This window comes from Patagioenas fasciata, chromosome 2, assembly GCF_037038585.1.
Source record: "Patagioenas fasciata isolate bPatFas1 chromosome 2, bPatFas1.hap1, whole genome shotgun sequence".
Classification (NCBI taxonomy): domain Eukaryota; kingdom Metazoa; phylum Chordata; class Aves; order Columbiformes; family Columbidae; genus Patagioenas; species Patagioenas fasciata.
The window spans coordinates 20,931,210-20,954,924 of record NC_092521.1 but is presented as its reverse complement, the minus strand read 5'-3'; the positions used below and the strand labels follow the sequence as shown (position 1 = coordinate 20,954,924).

Sequence of the window (23,715 nt, the reverse complement as noted above, 5' to 3'; positions counted from 1 at the left end):
CAACTGCTGACTTTCTAACTGCCAGTCCTTTCCCTGGACTAGCAATACCCCGTATAAGTATAGTAATTTCACCATCACAGTCTCATTCATTAAATTCTGCATACACTTTGATACTTTAATATATCTTAGAGAGCTTGGTCATGACTTGAAGATTTTCCAGTCTACTAACAGCAGTAATTATTATTGCCGTGTTTAATCAGTTATTCTGTTAAACTAGCATATTTAATTATCAGTGCAGGAATCCTTGCTGTTTAATTGCAACCAATACATGGAGAAAATATTTTAAAGGTAAGGAAGCCCAGAGTTACGAGGGAGGCTGCTTAGCATTAAATTGTTACCCTAATAAAATTATCATTTGGCATTACAGAATTTTGTCATTTTACTTAACTTGCTTCAGAATTTCAGAATTATTATGATCTGTTCATCTCAAATCAATATCTCACCACAAACCATAAACATCTCACCATAAACCTCTTTTATTTGCAGGAGCAAATCATGTAGTCAGCTATATACATTTACAGAGAATTTAAGAAAAGTCTTGAAAACCCAGTGTGTATGTAGTGAGCCTTACTATAACAGAGCATTTGTCCCTATTCAATAACTCTAGTAGAATAATAACATTTATGTGATTAGAGATAGATACCAGAACTACAGTGACTGAATGATGAGAGTGTACTCAGCACCACTCTGAAGTAGGATTTGGTAGTTTTTCTGAGTCTCATTCCCACAGAACTCTGATAAAATGACTAGATGGGAAGAGGTGTGGAGAGCGATCGTGTAATTTGCCTTGACTTTAGTAAGACTTTTGACACTGCCACAATATTTCTACACAAATTATGATGTTATGTCTGGAACTGTGGACAACTAGGTGGGTAGAAAACTGGTTGGATGGTCAGGCTCAGAGAGTAGTGGTTAGTAAGTTGTACTCGACTTGGATGCTGCTAACGAGCTGAGTAACACTGATTTCTGCAGGACAGAGAATTTATTTTCCTCTGTCTGTGCTGTTGCAGTGCACAAAATGGTTGAAACTGTTGCAGAACGAGAAATGCAGTTGTACAGCCGTGTCTGAATTCAGAATATTTGAAGTCAGTTCTTTTCTCTTGAGGCTTTCAGCAACTTTGTGCAAATGATTTAATTTCTTTGTACTTCCCTTATCTGTGGAAACTTTAGCCAGGCAACTTGATGATAGGTTAATTGTTGGCAGCTCATCTTCTCTGAAATAGATTAGGGATAGATTAGGCTGATCTGAGGGCAGTTTATCATTTGTAGCTACACGTGAGATGGAAGTGCTGTAACTGATTTAGCAGGAGCTGAAAGGGGAAATTAATATAAGGCCTAATGTATTACTGCTGTTCTGTGTTCTGCTGCAATATGCATGAATTGTTGTACAGTGAATATATTGCTGTTACTCTATACAAAATCTATTTATAGAATGATGTTTAATAATACCTCACTGCCTTAAATTGCCTTTAGATTAAAGAAAAAGTCCCAGTCAGTGGATATTAGTGGGCCAGGATGCAACCCAGTGGCAGCTGAAGCTCAGACACCTCAGCCCACTATATCTCCTCTTGCCACGAAGACAGCTACTTCTGAGGAGGAACAGAACAACACCGCGAACACCCAAAGGCGCAATCCACGGAGGAGTGAATTGAAGAGATACTACACCATTGGTGAGTTTTCTTTCAAAAGAAAAAGTAAAATATACTTACTAAAAAGGCAAGATCTTTCTCTGTGTTTATTTGTATTATATTTTTTGGTTAATTGCTCTTGGCCACAACTGGCATTGTTAAGATGTTGTATCTTAGTGCTGATGTCAAACTACCCTGAAGAATTAACTTGCTTTATTTATCTTGCACTGTTTACAAGAATTCCTTCTTCTGCCTTTTTTTTTCAATTGTTGTAATTTCTTAAGGACAAGTATTGAAGGAAGCATAAAAGCAATTTTGGGAGGACAGATATAGGAATAATATAACTGCCTTTGACAGCAGCTTGCACCAAAGTTTTGGCAGAGGTTGTTTAGAAGCTCTTGGTTAGAAAAGATTTCCAGTTTGGAAAGGGAGGAGGCCTACTGAGTGTATACGATTAACTAGGGAGGTTTCTGGATATCTTTTTCTGAATGTTTTGGTTTTCTGGATATTCTTCTGGGATTTCAGCATCTACGTGTTTCTTACAAAACCATCTTAGGAACCCTAGAAGGTGTTTCATAACTTGCTTTCCCATAAATTGTTTTGGGACGGGCCTGACTGATTCCTTTGGCAATATTTTGCTTCCCACCTGATTAAAACTGAGTGGAGAGTGGCCTTGTAGTGTTTGTGCTGGGTTCAATAGCGGAGGTGCTAATGGGAGTGGTACAAATAAGAGGGATGGGTGCTAATGCTGTTCTTTGAAGAGACAAGATGACAGTACATTTAAGGAAAAGAAGTTACAGCTTTTAATTGTTGGTTTGTGTGGTGTTGAATTATTGCAGTAAAATGTGATCATTTCTTCTGTTCCAAGATATCTATTCATGTGTTTTTACTTGTCTAAAAGGTGGAGAAAAATATGTTGACTTAAACATCTTTCATTGTGTTACGTCTGAACCCTTGAAGTTAGCTGTCATCATAAATTATGTTGTTTTTAAAGAAGGAAACTGCATTAGCAGTCTATGCATTTTAGTAATGAAGCCTGTATTTTAAGTGCTGAATGATTGTATGTGTTTGTGTTGTTTTAATGCCCTTCATTCAAAATGGGCTGTGCAACTGCCTTCTGAAAACTCATAGAAGTTTCAATTATCACTCAATCCTGTCTACCTTAAATAAAAATGAGGCAAAGTAAAGGCATCAATGGGTTTGTTAGCATCACGGACAATAGGTCTAAAATTTTACTATAAAAATACCAAATTGCATAATCCTTTAAAGAAGATTCTATAGTATCATGTGTAAGAGTAGCATTCTAAATGAAATGCTTTATACTTCAGTATAGAACATGTTTTCTGACAGAACATAGTTAAATCAGTGTGTTTGAATGGTGTTTTACTTTAAAAGGCATTCTCTAAGAAATATTGACTTGTGGCTTTTTTCTCCTCCTTCCTCAAAATAATCTGAAGTGACTATCAAAGTGACTATGGCAAGATTGCTTCATACCTAAAGCAGGGGACAGAATGGGGGAGTTTTGCATAAGAGTAATAATGAAAGTAGAAATCCACCCTATCATCAAATGAGCTCTTAATCTAACCCAGTATTAAAAAAAAATATTGGTAAATTGACCATAGTTGAACATTCTTCTGTGATTACCCAAAACACAGCTTGTGTATGGAAGCACATACTCAGGTTTGCATTTATCTGCTTGTTAAATTTGACTCTGCTGCATTTGCTGTTGGGAACCTTTACAAAATCCTTATAATGAGAACTCCGTCAAGGCTGGTAACCTAGATGTGTTTCTAGTGATCACAAGGTCTAACACTTGTTGCTCAGCATCTAATCTCAGTAGAGTGTTGTTCACACATTTGATTAATTTGTTTGAATATTGTGCAGCACTTTGTTTGACAGGAAAAGACCTCTGAAGGTTATAGAGTCTGGTGTCCTGTTTGATATGGGACTTCAGCCAACACTAGATCAGAACAGCCAAAGCTTTGTCTTGCTGGATCTTGACAATCTCCAGGGGTGGATACTCCACAGCCTCTGTATATCGTGCTGGAACATGGGCAGAGTGTCCATAGACATCAGTGCTCATGGGCAACTTGCCCACAAACAGATACTAACATTTGTGAACAACATTTGTAGACCCTGGGGAAGTATGAGGGGAACAAACCATGAAGCTTGCATGTTTTGTTAAATATCATCTTCTGTTATATTTGTACAGAATACTGGATGAGCTGGCCTGGCCGGACTGAACCAGTATGGGAGACATATAAGTTTTATCTTCTTCTACATACAACCTTATTCATGTGACTTGCATAAATCACAAGGAATAATACTACACAATGTTTGAATTTTTCTGACAGGCAAGTTGAAGAGTTTCTCTGTATCTTCACAAAAGCTTAATGGCACATGCTCCTGAATATTGTGATAATAAAAGGTTTGATCATGGACAGCACGGTACTGATACTAGATGAACATGTTTACTGTACTGACTGAGTTGTTCTGATATTGAGTCTACAGCTTTGATAACCTGAAAGAAACTATAATTATCTTCTTAGAGCTCCCATCAACTTCAGCATGCTTTAAGTTGTGATTTATATCACCCCTTTGATTTAAAAGTAATTTTCTATGATTTGTCTCAAAAACTATTTGTAATAGTCAAAGTCGAATCAAATGGCTTGTTACTTTCTTAGGATGAATGTGCTGACACACCTGCAATGGCCTGGGACTGTAAACAGGAAAATACTGGATTCTAGTGATGTTTGGTGTACAGTTGGCTGTTAAATAGCTTAAAGAAGCACATTAGATCTGTTGCTGACCTAATACAGTTCCACAAGAGTTTACCTTGCTTTGCCCTTTGTTTGTGTTGCTCTTTACTAAAAGCAATCTGTGTCCAAGACCAAGCAACGTGAACTAATCATTACTGTGATAAATTGATTAAGAAAATGTGTTAGAAAACTAATGCTCTCAGCTGGCTTTGCTTTCTTCCTTTTAAAATTAGTATTCTGTTACATTAACCTCAGACCAGATTGGCAAATGATGGTGTTCATGGTAGTTGCTAATGGAGCTTCAGCAAACTAATGCCAATTATATTTTGTGTTACTGTCATTTTCCTTAACAACTTGTTTTCAGTAATTATCATGATCTTTGAAGTACTTTATGAGAACTGGGTTCAAATGTGGATATGTAAAAGAAGAATGACATCTCTATATAGACATGTCCATATAGACAGTCTATATCTTTCCAAATGTAGATGTCAGCATCACATTACCTATTCACTTTAAGGCCTAGCTGGATTTGTTAATGGCTGTCCATTGTTTTTAATAGCCATGCAGCTTAAAATTGTATATAAAGAAATGTGTAACCAGCTTTACTTTATCAACTCATGGAAAAAGTAAAATCAAAATGATTTTTAAAATATGGGGTTTTTTATTTGACTATGCAGAAAGGACTTCTGAGATCTTTATATAAATCTTACTCTGCTTTGGAGACACAAAGACGTGGGCATTTACCTTGCACACACATGCTTTGCAGAACAAATTATAGCAGCTTGTGTATGCTTGCAGCTACGGTAGCAGATCCAGGCAATTGTCTTAACAGTCTGTGCTCCTAAATGCTCAGTAACATGAGAATATTATTTTTATTTTTTATGTCACCTTAGGTTTACACAGATTTACCTTGGACCTTTTGAAGCTGAATACGTAATGAGAAAGGAATACCCTGGTAATTCCAAGAGATTTTAAAATTTCACCAGCACTGCTCCTACTTTGGAGAGCTATCCACAAGATCCTTATTTTGCATTTCATCTTTCCCACAGACTGCATCTCAGATACTTCCCAAACTTCATGGGTGCAGATGCACTTTTCTAAAAAGTCAGGGGAAAGTAGGTAAGAGAGAGAAGAACTGTGAAGAATAGGCAACGGGGAACAAGTTGTGTGCTCCGATGAAGTGAAACAGAAAATGGAGAGTCAGTGAGGGGAAGAAATAACTCTTCCATATGGCAGGCTCAGCAGGCAGGAAGGCTCCTGCACCTCCAGTGATGAACTGGTGTGAAGAAATTGAGTGGGAACTCCTAGATTAATAAGGCGAGTGTAGGAAAAACAGTCTGCCTAGTGGGTTGGATGAAGTTTTTTGGAGAACTCTAGAAACAACACCCAAGACATTTAAAAACAAAACCCTAAAATTAGACTTTTTAGATGCTTCAGGCACTTAAAAATTCAGGCCACTTATTTCTGAATTTCTTACTGTTGAGTAACTCCCTCAAAAGAGAAAAAGAAGGTATCTGGGTCTTCAACACTCTAAAAAGTGGGCTGGAATATTATACAGTGGAGAATTATACGGGTAACCTGAATTTGAAGCAGTAAGACTGTATCAGCTCAATGCTGTGTCCAGGCTACAATTCTCTCTTCTCAACTGGCTTGCAGTTGGCCCAGGGGCAGCATCACAGCTGCGTTGCTCGTAGGACCCAACTGAAGGGTTGTAGGGCCATACTTCGTTGTGTGATGGCTCAGGATATTTGTTTAGCAATTTATTCAGGTGACTGAAGTAGCTTATGTTGTTACCCTGTAAAGACATGCACTTGAGGTGTTGGCTCTCATTCTCATTAAGCCATGAAAACCTGGTGTACAGGGCTTAGATACCTCTAACAGGATATACCCAGTAGACTAGCTAGTAACCATGGTTTTGTAGATGTAAAAGGCCTTCTTTTGTTCTACTTGCCATTAAAATAAAACTGCAGCACTGGTATAGTAAAAATATATTGTTGAAAAGTAAGATGGTTACATAAAAATATTTTTGTGATTCTAGGTCTCAGTCAAAAGCAGTCATGAAGCAGGATGGGAGTTCATACTAGAAAATGTTAGAGTACGATGTTTGGGGGGAGAGGAGGAATGCAGCAATTTTTATTTTATCTTTTAATAACTTATAAAAGCCTTAACGCAAACATTACTGTACAGTCTTGTACCACAACTTATTTCATTTAGAAGACAACTATCAACATTCCTAGGAAGCATCTTTGTTGATATGGTCTCCCTCTTCAGTAGAAGGTATTGCTGTTCAGCTACACAGAGTAGTTTAGACAGAACGTGTGAGTATGTGTACGTGTACATAATATACAGCATGAGGACACGTGGGAAATACTAATTGCCAAAGTTCTTTTCACGCCAGTGGTTCATTTTTTAAAAAAAGTTTGTGTTCCACTTTAAAAAAAAAAAAAATTAAAAGATAAAATAAAAGGAACTCACTGTTGTTCTCCAGTCTCTCTTGCAAATAAGGTCTGCAGAAATCTTAATAGGGAAAATATTGTCTGCTACCATATTAGTAGTCTACACTTGTATATTCTTTGAATATTGACATGTTAGCTATTCAGAGTAGTGGAATTAACTGATACAAAATCAGTGTGGAACAGAAACGAGGCATTTGGGATAAGCAACTCTGAATAAATACATATTAATTGACTAAGTTTCCAAAACAAATGTCTACTAGCTAATGTCAAAGTGATAAACAGGAAAAGACAGACTTTCTCATGGGCTCCTAATCTAGTTTGTGAGAGAGAAAGTTTCAATGGGTAGTCACTTCAAATTTGTTTGGGTTTAGTTTAGTCACTATTACTAATTTAGTACTTCAAAATGTATTATTGTTAAAAGAAGGTGGATCTTCTGAAGAATTTAGGGGCATATAAATATACGTAATCACTGGTCACAAGAATTATTATTAATGCACAAAACAGTATAGGAGAAGGTTTATAGAGTGATAGAGAATATAATAGAGAAGATTTTATGGGGAAACCTAGAACAAATTAGTTTTTTTCAGTGATTAATAAGTCATCGTCTGTTCCTCCTGTTATGAAAGGGAGAATTAAATGAAAACTGATCAACTACTATTTAGTGGATATAGCTATACTTAACCCTTGTGCTAAATGCTTTCGATTGAGTCCATTTAAGCCATGACTTTTACAATTATTTGGAAGCATAAATAAATATCATATTGTTTACATCTGTGGTAGTTTCACTTTCTTTTCTACATTCCAGGCTGCTTCCATAAAATTATTACTTGCTTTAAAATATGTCAGAGCTATCAGATTGTGTGAATTGATCCACATGTATTACCAAATTTATATTGTGTTACCCTATCTGCTAATATAAAATCGTTATGTGGGACTAACATCAGTTTGAGTGGTGATTTCATGTCGGAGGTCTCTTATCCTGGTGGAGCTTTGTCAGTTATGGACCAGCCCAGCCACACTGGAGAGCTGGTGTGAGAGCGCCTGGACCATTGGCCAGATGTCACAGTGAATCTGCTATTGGACTCAAAACTGGAAAAGGAGAACATCATTGCACCTGAAAATATATGCTTATTTACAACCAAGCTGAGAATCTTACGGAGTTTATCTTATGGCACGACTTGCTGTTTTAGTCACTGATTAAAAATAAAGCCAGGGGGCTTGCTCTTGCCTTCTCCTCAAAAATAAGCATCAACCTTATTTGAAGAGCAGATATTGTGGCATTGTTGCTGTTTCTTTTTTAGTGCTCAGTTCCCTTCCTGCTCTGAAAGGTTTTATTTGCGGTGCTCTAGAAATACCTCCTCCCTTTTAGGGGACATGATCTGATAATAATTGGTGTATTTACTGTAGAGAGGTCTTCTTGCAAAGAATACTCCACTTTATTTTCAAACATGTCTTTGAAAGGTCCTTCTTATCATTTGGCAATTGAATGTTTTTACTTCTCCTCTTCTGCAGAATTGAATGTGGTTACTTTCTCTGGTAGGTCCCAAATATCCAATTTTTCTCTTATTTGCACAATTACCTTTCTTGTTTGTTGCTAATATTAGGAAAACATGAAACAGGTGTATTAGAAGTAGTTGTATAAGTGGTGGAGTTTGGTGCAGTAGATGCTGTAAATTTGGGCTGCATCCTGTTCCTTGGAGAAGGACAGATGGGAGATGAAGCTGCCAACTCTTTCAGAGGATCCAGATGCTGTTCACACACATTTACAGAGTCTGACTGCCCTGTTCAATGCACTTACAGTTTCCTTACTGAACACTCGCTGCTTTTTGAGGAACATTGTTCTGACTGCTTCCTTTCAAATATGATCTCAGAAACTTTTAGTGGAGGAGGCCATTTTCCTAACACCTCATTACCTGTTTGTGAGTGATAAGGAAAGGGAAATAATCTGTGGATTGTGTGTATAATAAGGAAAGTGGCTTTCATAGCAACAGTAACTATGCAAAATTCTTACTCGTTCACCTTTCATGAAGATTTTTATTACTGATTCAGATCACATAGCTACTCTGGATGAGCAAGCAATCATTTGTTCATGTGTTTGTTTTTCTCTTTTTTGGAATTTAAAACTTGAAGCAATTAAAAGCCAGTTTTTAGTGTTGTATCCTTTTGTCCTTTACAGATACTCTGGGTATACTTGAATATAAATGAGTTCTGAGCTATGGAGACAGCATCCACCAGAAGAGTGGTGCTCATTAGTGTCCTTTCATCTCAGCATGTCCCTTTTCTTAGCATCCTGTGTTTGTTTTTAATCATATAGATTGCTGTCATATCATCTGTTGAGTCATTTTGGTCAAGAAGTATTTCAGTATTTTATAATTTCCCTGCTTTACATCAGGACAAAGCTGAAATCTTTTACAGTTCTACAGGCAAGCTATTCAACTTGCAAGATCAGCGAATAGTAGGCACTCTTGGGATACTAAAATTTGAATCTCTGAGGGAGAAGAAAAGATAAACTGTTTTGACCTATAAGCTCTAGGCTGATAGAGGGTGCATCACTCTCAGTCTCTCTCAATGCATTCTTTATAAGGGAAAAATGACTGAAAAAAAGGACTTGATTTCTAACACCTCAGATGTGCCTTGAGCGTCATTCAGGTATTGTGAAATAGTGGAATCTTCCTCCTAACAATTAAAAAAAAAAAGGCACAGTAAGTGTGGATTCACTGCTGAAATAGCTGGGTAATTTAATCATAGCAGATGCAGATAAGCTGAAGCTTTTGAGCCTGAAGAGATGGTTCAAGGAGGACAATAATTACTGGTAGTGGGAAAGGGCTAAGTCAGGGATCCCTTGAGAAAAATCGTGATCCATAGAAGTTCATGGGACCCAATGGGATATGTATGAAGGATGCTGAAGGAGCTGGCTGAGGTCACTGTGAGGCTGTTCTCTATCATCTTTGAAAGGACATGAAAATCAAGGGAGGTCCATGATGACTGGAGAAGGCCAAATGTTTCACTTCTTTTCAAAATGGGTAAAAAAGGATTATCCAGGGAACTACAAACTGCTCAGCCTCACTTTCAGTCCCTAGGAAAATCATGGGGCAGATCCTCTTTGAAGCTATTTCTGGATAAGTGAAGAAGAAGGTGATTTGGAATCACCAGTATGGCTCTACCATGAGTAATGCTTTTCAAACTTTATTGTCCTCTCAGATGAAATGAAGATATCTGTGGGTGATGTGAGACTGGTAGATAACATCAACCATTACTTTAGCAAATATCATTTTTTGTCACATTTGTTGTCTTCCAGAGCATCCCTGTCTCTATGTTGGGGCATTGTAGCCTAGGTGATTGGGCTGCTTAATGGCTGGAAAAGCTCAAAAGGCATTAGTCACCCAGATCATCATGGGGCCTGTGAGGGAAGGCTGAGAGAACTGGAGAAGGGGACAGATTCAGGAGGACCTTAGAGCAGCCTGCCACTGTCTGCAAGGAGGCTACCAAGAAGATATCTGAAAGTCTGCTCTTCACAGTGGTGCATGGCAGGATGATGGAAGACAATTGGCCTAAATTGACGTATAGGAGGTTTAGACTTGATATAAGGAAAAACTTTTTCCCATGGAGAGAGTCAAGGAGTGCATCAGGATGTACAGAGAGGTTGTATGGCAAATCCTTAGAGATTTGTAAGACCTAACAGGTTAAAGCCCTAAACAACCTGGTCTGATCTCATCGGTGACCCTGCTTTGAGCAGGTGATAGACTTCAGACCTCCTGAGGTCCTTCCCAGCCTGATTCAAACTTGAAATCTGAGGGAGTTTTACTGCACAGGTGGAGAGCTGTTCTCAGCTTCCAGTGGGAGTGAACTCTCTCCTCAGCTCCTTATAAGAGCCCAAATTTTGCAGTCTTCATCATGCCTGCTAGGGTACATTGATTTCCAGTTATTTTATCTGGTGAACTTCTCCATTAGATGAGGGAATATTATCACATCAAAGCACCTGTTGCCATTATTCATATTTTATTCACTCTGAAGTAAAATGTGAGGTTTCCAGATAGATTGATAATTCTACACAGCTAAAAAAAAAATTCTAAACAGCTAAAGCTGATAAAACTGACTATAAAAAATTGTGATATTTTTACAATTTAATATAGAAAGTTTAAAGTAGCTGAATTCATTACCTGTTCCTCTAATTACCCACTCTTAAATTAAAAAAAAAAAAAGTTTTGAAAGTTCTTAAAAGATCATGGAAGACCTATTAGTGCAAGGGGAGTCTCATATTTCTGTTTTAGAAATCGTGTCTCTTCTCCATGTTAAGTATTATGAAAGCTCTGATTTTGAAGTGTTAATCAGAGATTTAAGTTTATTGATAGTATCAAGCATCTTGGCCTATTTTTTATTTGTTTCCTTAAGCTTTCTTTAAATCCATAAAAATGTCTGCAGAGATGGGGGGTGGGCTTGGAAAAAGACATTTTGGAAAGAAGCAAAGCACAAATAGTGCAGGTAATCTGAGTTTGGAAATTGACTTCTCTCTGAAGCTGACACTGGGATGGTGAACCCAGCAAGTTAACTTCCATAAAATGTACATGTGAGCACGAAATCTCCAATCAAAGTCTGATGTTACTCATTCCAGAATGACTGTGTTAAAGCAGAACTCGTTTGGGAATACAGTGACGAGGTGGCCCAATCCAGCTGATACTGTGAGTGGATGACACCAGCCAAGCTATTTGAAATGCTTCCTCTTCTATTGCTTTTTTTTTCCCCCTGACTAATTTTTACCCTGTATTCAAGCTTTCTTTTTATTTTGCTAGATAAATAAGAATGAGATGTGATTTTTCACAAGACAGAGCTACTGGGTTAGGTTCATCTCTAGCACAGCTTGCTATGGAGTTCCTTTTGGATTTTAACAAACTGGCTTGTTATTATGCTCTTCCCCCAAAAATCCTATGGGAGCTACATATAGTTGCCAAACCTTGATTTTTATCTTGGGCCATGAAGGACAGTTGGATTTTATCATGGAGTTATTGTACTGTTGAGTGTTCCACAATTACAGAGTATTAGTATGCACATAGGAATATGCAAAGAATTTACAAGTATAAAATATTCAACATTTATGAAAGAAACCTTTTAATAAATTTAGATACTAATTAGCCAGACATGTTCATGAAAACTAAATAGTGGCAGCAGCCCACTATGTTTCCAGTGAATCTCATTAATTAATATGCTTGAGAGATTGTTTTTTTCTTTCAGTTTGCAGAAGGCAGAGTGACAATCTCTTTCCTCTGCCAGAGGAAATGGGCAAGCATAATTTGTTCTAGGAGTTGTAAATTTGCAGTTTCTCAGCGATCTTAGCCATACATTTGCTTAAGAACACGTGTCACCACTTGGGTATGTAATTAGGTGCTTTTGTGATCTACCTGCAGTTGAAATTATGTTGGTCCCTTTTCATTTGTATGTAAAACAGTGCTGAGACTGGTTGTTCGATAGTTTGCCAAGTTTCTGATATTCTTGCTCTTAATAAGTCTGGGGGACTTATCCTCCCTATAGTCATGTTTGAAAACATACAAATTAAATGTGCTAAGAAAACTAAACAATGTTTTGAGAAATTGACTGAAATTCATCCTATGGATTAAATGGCAAATGTTCTATCTAAGAACAAGAAACTGTTGTTTCAATAAAACATGAAACACTGATTGCTCACAAGTCCAGTCTTTCCAATGTAGCTGCTGACGTTAACAGCAGCTGGGTAATGAAAACTGCTGGGTTCTCAGGGAGAACCCGGTGTCAGTGTGAATCCTGAGAAATGCCTGAATGACGTGCCTGCCAATGCTGAGATAACAAAATGTCACCTAAGGGTGTGGCCCAAACTCAGGTTTAACAGAATGTGGTGAATCCACATGGGGTTGAAACTACATAACCCACAACTGAGTTTGATTTGATAATTTCTAGGTAAAGCAGGACAACTTTCACATATAATCTGACATTGATCTAAACCTATACTGATTTGTTGTGTTTTTTTTTTTTTAATCAATGCTAAATACATACGTTCCAAACCTGTCAGAAGAGAGTAATACAAGGGTTATAAAAGATAAACCTTATTAGTAAAACATGTAGTTTGGCTTTTTTACATACTACATTTCTGTTTAAGGATCACAGATGGGTTTGTTACTCCTCACAAGTAACGAGCATGAGAGCTAAGATAGATAATACGAGAAGTAAAGGGCTCACCTCAAACCCTGCAGGGGTCTCTTGCAAGAGAGGACAAATATGTTTTTCCATGACAAGGTTGTTCTGAAAGACTGGCTTTAGAATGAGAATACATCCAGTAGAATAGCATATTCTTAGGAATAGCATGTCCTTATTATACTTGATTGTAATTAATGTGCCAGAAAACGCTTTTTCTAATAAGCTCCATTAATAAAGGTGTATTGGGTTCAGCGTAAAGTCTCAGTATTCATCGAACAGGGTTCCTGTGTCTGGTCTTTTAGAAGCCCCATATCCTTCACTATGTTATTGACATAAACAGCATCAAATTGATTTTCTTATTTCATTTACCAGAGCCAGAAAATGCATAACTGCATTTTCTTTTGGATGGTTTGCCAGTTTCTTCTTTGGGGCAATAAACATTTTTCTCTGTACTGGCAAGAATTACATGCTCTAAGTTCTTTTGTAATTATTGAATTTTTGTGCTTTTCTGTGAGAGTTTAGTAAATGACAACTTGAAAACAGGGTGTTCGATTTTATTTTTTAAACAAGGATAGTGAAGTTGTCTTATGTTAGGAGAGAACACTAATTCTTTATTACAACTTATATCTGTATTATTTAGAAAAGAAAGGCTAAGAGTTTATTTTGTATGGTTGAAATAATATGTCTCAGGAATCTATAATTCACCTGAATGAATCAGGAGTTAATAACCTCCTGATCACAGAGCTAGAGGCATTGGAGAGAAGGAGTGGGCATTGCTGCAGGTATGAAGAATGTAGGACCAGTGAAGCAGCAGTACAAGAAGGAAGCAGTGAAAGGGCAGGAGTGCCAGCAAACGAGAAAGGAGCTTAGGGAGTCAGGATGAGAGTAGCTACAAAAAAGTTCACTTGAGAAGAGTGCATATGATGATGCAGAATGCCAAGAAAGTCCAGTCTCATGCCTTAATCCAATGTTCTGTTAATAAAATCAGCCATTGTACTTCTGATTCTCATTCTGCTGACAATATCCCCATCAATCACATTTGGTATTAAGACATTTTCAATTTGAAAGAACAGGGAGACAACTTCTAACTGATTTACTTCATTAGTAAAAATACAGAAGTCCTATTTCAAATATATTGATAAGAAGTGCTTTCCTTCAGTTACATTCCTCTGAGAGGGAAAGATGGAAACGTTTAGCCTGTTTTAGCTACCAACCCACATGTAGGCTTGATACTTGCCCCTTTTCTACTGTCAAAATGACAGTAGAATGTGTGAATATAATGTAAAAATAGAGAGAAAAAAACAACTATAATATTTTTTAGTTGCCAGAGACTTCAGTGGGATTGTTTTTTCTAACCAATGCACATGGTATATATGAACACAAAACTATGTATAGTAGCATCTATTGCTTAACAGTATAACTGATGTTTCAGTTTTGAATGTTCACAAACTACCTGTAAATTAGTACACTACCTCTGTGCTCTGGAGGATAGGAAATACACATTATGGTGGTTTTGTTTTGTTTTGTTTTTTTAATCACAAGGTATAGATTATTTTGGGGTTTTTTTTTGCTAAATTAAACAGCAAAAGAAGTATTATTTCTACCAATAAGACAGATGGTTAAGATTTGCAATTATTCTTATATTCTGGGTGTTATACTCCATGATCTTCATGCTCAGCTGCTCAATAAAGGAAGTTCCCTTAAAACCATCTGCAGTAATACTACAGCTTGCTTCTGATGTATTTGTGCTGTTGAAACCTCCCAGGTTTTCAGTTAGCTTGCTAGTGGTTGCTTAAGGCAGAAGTAGAAGAAATATGGTGTTTATGTGGAAACTACTATTATTTATACCAACATCAGCCCTGAGATGTAATGTAGATATATATGTGTTCCTCCCCACATGTCAAGCCAGCAACATGCCTGGGGAGGGCAGCTGTGTTTTAAAGTCCAAAGCAAAACCAATGTCTGGGTCAGTTGGCTTCTGCCATCCCAAACCTTCCTGCAGGGGCCACTGTGTCACCCACCCCAGCTACCCACAGCACCTCGGCCTTCTCAGGAGCCAGAATATGGAGGGTTTGCTGCCAGAGTAACGCAATTGAACAATTATTTGCAGATTGACTCTGTTGTAAAGCATAATTCTGCTCCCTGGGCTAGTGTATGTAGATCTTCGGTCGTAAATAACCTGTCTTTGCTATAAGATCTTGATTATATAGATGGTGTGTATGTATAGGGGTTTTATTGGTGTTTTTTTGTTGGGGAAGAGTGGGTTGCTTTTGGGATTCCTTGCAATTTTTGTGGGTTTCAGAGGGGCATGTTCAGGCTGTAGCAGAAAGATGCATCTTTCAAAGCTTGTTTACTTCTGATATAGCACAGACGATATTCTAACAAAGATCAGTCTAATGTTATTTATGTGAAATCCCAAGGCATACAGGATAAATGTATTAATTGTAATTGATGCCAGTTTGAATTTAGGTTATTTAGCATCAAGTAATGTTATCTGAAAGCAAATTTAATTTGTATGTGACATCTGTGATGATCCTGCTCGAATGATTTATGTAGGAAAATTGCTAGAAATGTGATCCTGTCCTAGTGGGGAAATTCATAATAATAAAAGAAGATATTTGCTACTCTGAGGAGTTTGTTAGCTAACTAGTGTTAGTTGTTTGCTAACACTTGAGACATATTAGCATAATGGAAAAGCCATTGTCATGCAGCCTACCATCTCAGCAAGAGAAAATTAAATAAAAAGGAGTCCCTTACCACACAGTATATTCAGGAAGCATTGATAAAGGTAATATACAGTGATTAAGGTTTTTAAATAATTTCCTCTGTTGCTATATTTGTGTTTGTTAATAAAAACAGGGTCTTCAGTTAAAGTGCAATTGGATTTCATTGCCTGAAGCAACCTGCCTCCATGCATATCCCACTCAGAGGAATACTGCAGGTTGCTGAATTAATGGATGGTGGAGGAACCGAGGTGTTTTCAGTTTAATCCTTGTGTTCCCTCCAGCAGAGTTTGTGCTTTGCTAGGGTGTAAGGATATAAAGAAACAGAGAACAAGTCTTCTCACTCTTTGAAGTTAGGAGTTCAGGAGAGGGAGGGAAGGAGAGGGATGTTATTTGCCTTTTCTTTTTAATGGGCTTTAAATTCACAGCAAAGAACTGATGGAGCATTACCTTACTTTTGTAATGCTAAATGTCCTGAAGTTTTTGAGGGTCCTTACCTGTCATTTTGTTATTTTCTGTGGGGTTTGGAGCAGATCCTTTTTCACTTGAAAAAGTGGGATTGTATTCAAGATAAAGGCATTCTAAAACCTCTCCTTCTCTTGGTAAACACAACTTGATGGATGCATCATCTGTGAACTGCTGTAGTATTTGTTGGTGGGGTAGAGGGTTTAAATATACTTTTATGTTGTTATATTTGTGTCACTTAGTCAAGCCGTCGTCATGAGAATATTTTTGGGTCTGTTTAGGCTATAATCCGGCCAACAGTTGTGATCCCGCTCCCATCAATACTGAATGAACAGGTTCAGCTCAAACTATTCAGTGTAGATAATTTCTGTTCACCTCAGTATGATTTAGAATTTTGTTTCAGGAGATTTTGTTTCACTGGTCCAAACAGGATCAAGCAATTTGCCACCACCTTTCTTAGCAGAACCCTACCCAAAGGCTATTGATATCAATGACACAATCTCTTTTATTTAGAAACAAAGCATCTGTCTTCCATTTCTTCAGTGCTCCAAGTTTTGTATTGAAATATATATAAATTCTGTTCAAGTGAACTGAACTATCCCTATGAAATTCAAACTCAATCACTATGACCACGGGCTAAAACGAATGGGTCGCTTTCTTCTCTCGTGTGAATGCTGATCCCCTTCATTTTCATAATGCTGACAGTACCAGCAGGTAAATTAGTTGCTTTGCAAGGCGGATTATCTGCTCTGGTATCTTACAACATCCCTAGTTCCTGATTCCAGCTCATATTTCTGATTACTGTCTGTGAACAACCATACAGATATTCGAGGACAGAGAAGTAAAATGTACTGGTAACTGGCAGTACTGGCAGCCTGGTAGTTTGTACTGACTGCAAATCCCAGCAGAGTCACTGAAGTTGGGAAGAAACCCCAACAGTTTCAGAGGTCACACACATGCTCTGATAAAGGCTACACTAGTCCCTTCCTGATAAATTATGTATTACACCAGTCAAGTTATTAGTGTTTCTGAAAGGCTAGTGATTTAAGAGTTTTTCAAATGCAGCAGATATATATTTATATGCTGCCATTTTTTTGGGGGGAGGATAGGGTAGTTAGTACATTGTGCATCCTACAGGGAAATTAGCAGTTATCCCGTTAACCACTTCAAAATATCAATGTCTACAAATCTGATTATCAAATTAGATTAAATGCCTTCTGTTTAGTTATGCAGAATTTGTGGATGCAGATAATTTAAGAATAAGCTCCACAAAACTTGGAGGCTGATACAAAAATGTATCATTTTTATGTGCAGTACAAATATAACCTACACTACGGTGTTCAGTTGTGATCCCTAGCCAAAGGTATAAATCCGCACAAGCTCTCAGTGTTCATAAAGTTTACTCTGAGTTCGTTTCATCAAGGCTTTAAGCAGAATCTGGCCCATCATTTCTGCACAATACTATTCAGTAGGCTGTATGGGGGCGAATTGGCTTCACCTGCACAAAGGTCTTGTGTTAGAAATTACTGTGATTCCAATAGGATTATGAAATTGTGTTGGCAGCAGGAACAGCCTGACAGGTCCCTGCCTGACAGGTGAGTGTGCACAGACGGGGATGCAATGTGCTTGTTTGTACCCCACTCCTTGCCCCAACAGATTTGCACTGACAGTGGCATAGTAAATTACCCCACTGAGTTCACAGCTTCATTCTAAGAACTTAAATTCCTCTTACAACTTGAATAATTTGCTAATTTAATTGGAAATGTTTAATTCTGCAGGTGCCCAAATGGTGTCCACATCTGCTTTTGGACCCTCCAAATGATGATGAGTTTTAATAAACAGGTGCTTTTAAATAATTTACTTTGTGTGTTAATTTTTCCTTTAGAAAATCCTAACCTTGAGTGATGCGTGGGAAAGAATTCAGCCAAACTGTTTTGCAGTATTGAAGCTGGCCTAGGGAGGAGCAGTTTGTACTGTTTGCAGGGCTAAAATGTGGTCTTCTTGGAGACCACTCACCTCTTTTCAAATAAAACCATGCAGTGAGAGCACCATGTGTGAATTTTTAATGAATTTGTGAACAAGGATCTGATGACTCAAGTAAAACTTCTTGAGGCACAAACTGGAGCGGACATTATGTTCTGGTTGCTGTACAAAGTGATCAGTGGCAGCAAATAAAATAAACCTCTTTGTTCCAGGTCTTTCTTGCACGCAGTTGCACAGTTGTTGCAGTTTCACCACCATCCACCCCAAACCATCCTTAGGCAGCTGTCCTGTACCTATGGGTAATCAAATCAGAGAGTCAAGCTGTGACATTAATGTGGCGACAAAACTACTTTTTCAAGATGTAAGTGTAGGTCTTCTGTTACAGCTCCTTTTCCAGATTGTCACTATTAAAATACAACTTGTGAGACTCAAGCTCATTGTTTGTCATGGAAATAAATGCTGTGGCTTTCATAGCATTGGTAAATAGGAACATAAACTGTTCCTGTTATTTAGAAAAGGGATGTAAATGTGGAAAAGTACCTCATTCCAAAAGTTAAAAATACTTCTGTATGTTCTGTTCTCAACCCTTAGAAGATGTTCGTTAAGAACATTTTATCTCTAAGTATTTTACTAATGAGCACATAATGAATTAACTACTTCCCTCATCATGCAAAGTTTCTCAAATATTGGACACTTACTGAAATTTGATAGTGGGGAAACCCTGACATTGTTAAAGCAGTCTGCTTCTTGAGTTAAAAATTTCGATTGATTCAAACTAATTACAGAATTATTAAGCAGCACCAGTATACTGAATGAACACAGTATGTTCCCAGTAGCTATCTCATACAGTAGTTTATGAGTAATATTAAGTGATTAAACTCATATTTACTGTGGCATCTGGGAGCCCCATTAGTGAACCGCCGGTGCGTGGTGCATTACAAACAGGACAAGAGACATAGCCCCTGCCTCAGAGGATTCCCAGTCTGAGAGGCTGCTGAGGAAGGCACGGGGGTAGGCGGCGCAGAGAGAAGGGTGAGAATGTCCATGCTGGGCTGGAGCTGGCTCTGGGGGAGCAAGAACCAGCCCAGGAGGCTGGTCAGAACACACCTGTAGGAATCTGGGTTTGTGTATGAGGTGATAAACTGAGCCAAGGGAATCCAGCTGTGGATGTTAAGGTGCAAATTCAGAACCGTGTCTTTTCTGCTTCCACTTCACCCTTTGTGTCTCTGCACAAAGCTTTGCTGTAGCAAAGGGATTTCCCAAACGAGATGAGCAGGAGCTGGGAGATGTGGGCACGGCACTGCTGGACAGGCAACCACCGTGGGTGCTTCTCCTGCTCTCAACCTTCTATTACTGGCATGTGAGAGTCAGGAGGCAATTACTTTAAGGTATTATACAGGATTCAGGACTAAGAGTTATAACATCTGGGTTATAACAGATGGTTACAAGTTTTGAGAATATTATTTTGCTCCTTTTGATATTTTAAAATGTCAAGTAAATAAACAGAACAGATTTTGCCTGTTTACCTGCTTAAACTATGAATTTATGAGGTGTGGAGGGTGTTGCCTCTTCTGGATACAGCAGTAGTCTTTGAACCTCATTTTCCTCTTTCACTTTTTCTTTTTTTTTTTGATAGTGAGCTGAATAAGATGTTTAGTTGACCTATCAGACAACAGCTTGAACTCATGTTTTTTATGTCCTTAAGCTGTAGATGTTCAAGATTTCTTAGAGTTTGTTTATTATTTATATAATGTTCTTGTACTTTTCAGAAGGGTATTTAAAAAATCTGTTTGTAGTGTTTTATGTTTTATACAACAGTGTTACGTATTATGAGATGATCCTGTTGGTGCGGCCGAGGGAGTATATAAGGAAAATGTTCCATGTCTGTCTTCCCTTGTGAACAGCAACTCACCTTTCAATCTTGTGTATTATAAACATGCATGTCTTGTAGCAAAACTCTTTTATTCTGCAATATTAAACTGCAGACCCAATGTTGGTGGGGTTTTTTTGGTGTAATGATGACTCAGTGTTATGGTATTTTGAATTTACAGAAGCACTTACTGTTTATTCTTGAGAGGTCAAATACTTTTCTGTGATTCTGTAGAGAATGTAACTGCCTTCCCAACTGAACGCTGAATGTCACCAAGAAAAAAGAAACAAAAACCAAAACACTAGGAAAAGTAATGGTACATTTATTTGAGCTAATATGCTACAATAATGCAAGAAAGAGTTCATTGAATTAACAAGAGCATATCAAGCTTTTCCAGTCTGGCCAACTAATTCAGGCTGGTGGCTCTGGGTGGGATCTGTGCCTCTGGAGTAAACTGGTGAAATGGGAATGGTTTCTACTGGTCAAGCATGTCATAAAAGACTATACCAATTAATAATAACGAGCTGCTGTAGTAGCAGCTGTGGCACAGAGACTGAAAGGTGAAGAACAGTAAACATCAGTCTCTCAGCCCTGAAGTGATTAACCTTATTGGTGAGAAGGCGTGGGGCGTGCGCGCAGGTGGCGCTGCGTGCTCCGCCTGCCATGTGCATAGAGCAGAGTCTGAGTCCTCAGCACTTGGGTCTAATGTACCCATCACTACCCTTGTGTTCATTTGCAAGTCACAGGACACAAACTACAAATCCAGTTGTGTGTGGCATGAGGAAGCATTTTGTTTACTCATGGCAACAAAACCTACAGCTCAATTTGAAGATTGCCTAACTTGTGCTTATATGCTGGAGTGATGCTGGCCCGAACTATGAGCGTATACACACCTTGAAAACAGGCAAAAAATAAACACAGCATGGCTTTTTGCTTCCTTTTCCTAAATAATCAGTTACTGTGTGGTTCAGAGAACATATCTATGCTTTTACGACTTTATGGAATGTTAATTCAGAAGTGATAAATCATTTATGAATGTGTGTAGGGATTCAGGGGCAAACTGCTTCCAGCCTCAGACGGGTTAGATGAGGGAGAAGGCTGCTGAGGACTTTCGTTTTCAGCCCAGAATCATCCTCCTGGCATGGAGCTGAACAGGACCCGGTGAGGCTGGCACAGAGCAGGCTGCTGGGAGCAGAGGGAGTGAGCTGCCCCCTCTGCCTCACCGCCTGCAGCCATCGCCCCCAGAGACCGGGCCATTCGAGTGATCCTTGGATGCAGTGTCTTCTCAGCACTCACAACCTATTGCTCTAACTTTATCCTGCCCTCAGCACACGCAGTTGGGCCTTCAGGGTTCAGTCATATATTTGAATGGCTATGAGGTCTGCAGACACAACAGATTGTAAATTTATGCAATGCTACAAAACAAGCAGAAGTGAGGTGATGAGAGATCTGCAGTCTCTAAGCATGCAAAAAGAGCTGAATAATAGATGATTTATAATTATGGAAAAAAAAAAAGATTGTGTCATGTTTCTTATATGTGTCTTTGCAATGATTCTGTCACAAAGATTCTGACTTGCTGCAAGAGCTTGCAGAACCCTGTCACTCTTCCTGAAAATATATTTAACCTTTAAAACAAACATACAAATATCTCACAGTTGGGTTTTCTTTCGTTGTTTGTTTGTTTGTTTTTTCTTTTATTTATTTTTGTGGGTGTTTTTTGGGTTTTTTTATGTGAGCAATTACTTGCTGGATATTTTAGTCCTAGTTTTTCCTTTAGTTTTGTGCTCCAAATGAGATCATTCCTATTAGCCTACGGAGTTCATGTAGGGCAGGCAATTGCAGTACTGAACCGTGGAAACAACCTTTATGGTGCCTGATTCTTCCTGGAACAGCATTTTTAAGGGCACAATATGTTCAGCAAGCTTCCTTCTTGATGTATTATGTGGATGACTTTCTCAGACACAGGTCAGGCACAAATCCTGCTCTTTTGACATGGCACAGCCCATAAATATAATTAATGTCATGTCTGCAAATACAACGGGACCGATTTGCTAATAAAAATCGCTAGTGACATCTATCAACTAGATTAAATTAATCAGGTCATTGCTGCTGTAGTAGAAAATGTAATTGTTCCTTGATGTGAATTCTGGGACTCAAGTTACACCATCAGAATGGCACATACCCACGAAGATGTGGGTGACGGTGTTTGCATGCCTACATCCCTGGCACTGCCTGGATTCACTCATTTCTTAGCAGGGCTCCATGAATTGTTTCTCAAGCAGAGATTTGGCACTTCCAGTATGTTTTGGGGAGAATTTATAAATACAGTGTTGTGCTTAAAATACAATGTTGTGACAGAGCTTTTCTTTTGCTAAGTAAGTTTGTTTTACCATGTTCATCATTCAATTTTGTATGAGATGTTATAAGTATAATAATTCTAAGGAAACAATCATGTTACAGTGTATTTTAACCAAATCTATGCCGTAGACTTCTAGAAACAATGTAAATAACTTGTCATTGCCTTTCTTTTAGAATCTGTATACAATAGTAGTATTTTATAATATAACATTAGTTACTGGTGATATTCATATGGCTTGAGAATCTCACAGTTTCATAGCTTAGAAGGTTTTTTTTTTTATTATTTTTGGCGGAGGAAAACAGAACAGAAAACATGAGGAAGAAATACGAGTTCATTTAATTTCTCTGAATAGCTTTTTTGTTGGGTTGGTGTGTGGGGCTTTTCTTGTTGTTGATCATTGATGTATCTTCTCTTGCATTCATAGACTGGGATGGTTTTGAGCTTTCAGAAGACTAGTGAGTATTTGACCACTTCATGCTACAGTGAGTGTAAGATTTTCTTTATGAAATATTGGCCTAAACAGCAGGCCATGTAAGAACAAACAGGAAAAAAAATTAACTTGACCCTGCAAAAAACCAAGCAGCCTGTTCTTTCTCTCTGGCAAAGTGGCTGCATGAGGACTTGCTCCGGCAGCCTGATTATCTCCCAGGGCAATGGTGGTGGAAGAGAGGGACCTATGGCACCTGGACAAGGGAAGGGCTGGATGGGAAGCATCATGCAAAGGCAGGAGAGCCACACTGTGTGGAGCTGCTCGGGGTGCAGCAGGATCTGCCTCCATCCTTGCCGAGCCCCGCCTGGCTCTCACAGAACCGTTTGGCATCTCTGCACTTTACTTTTCAGTGCTCCTGTTTCTGGAAGACTTCATTAGCTTGAGCAGGATGCACTCAGCTGGTTCAGACCCAGATGAGAGAAGGCTGACGAAGCCATGCATGCTGAGAAAACTGGTGCAAAATAGTGATTCTGCTAGGCCTAGCAGAGCGAAAGAAAATCCCATTGGATTTAGCTGACTATGCATAGCCATTTCTATGTCCATGTTAGTCAGTTGTCTAGCGTGCCTGTGAGCTGCCTTGGTTTTGCAGGATGCTTGCTCTGGGTAACACGATGTGGTCAGGTTGTCCACAGATCCTGCAAGCAACAGAAGTTGCTTTGCCCTTGAGTTGATGAGCTGGGCTGGCTCTTCTGTGAATTTTTTTTAGACAGTTTCAGAGACAGTGGAAGCTAATGGATATGCTGACTTCTATTCTCCCTGGAGAAATGGAGAAAATTATTTTTTCTTTTTCAAATAAGATAGTTGAGGATATTAAAAG

General features: G+C 38.4%; 1 protein-coding gene across 5 annotated transcripts in view; it reads left to right on the top strand.

The window, feature by feature from the left end:
- OXR1 (oxidation resistance 1) overlaps nucleotides 1–23,715 on the top strand; it is a 275,216-nt gene that overhangs the window by 141,067 nt on the left and 110,434 nt on the right. For all 5 annotated transcript variants that reach the window (XM_065832703.2, XM_071803861.1, XM_071803860.1 and 2 more), the window contains exon 3: nucleotides 1,474–1,670. In XM_065832703.2, the coding sequence (XP_065688775.1) occupies nucleotides 1,474–1,670 (197 nt within the window). The remainder of the gene's footprint in view (nucleotides 1–1,473; nucleotides 1,671–23,715) is intronic.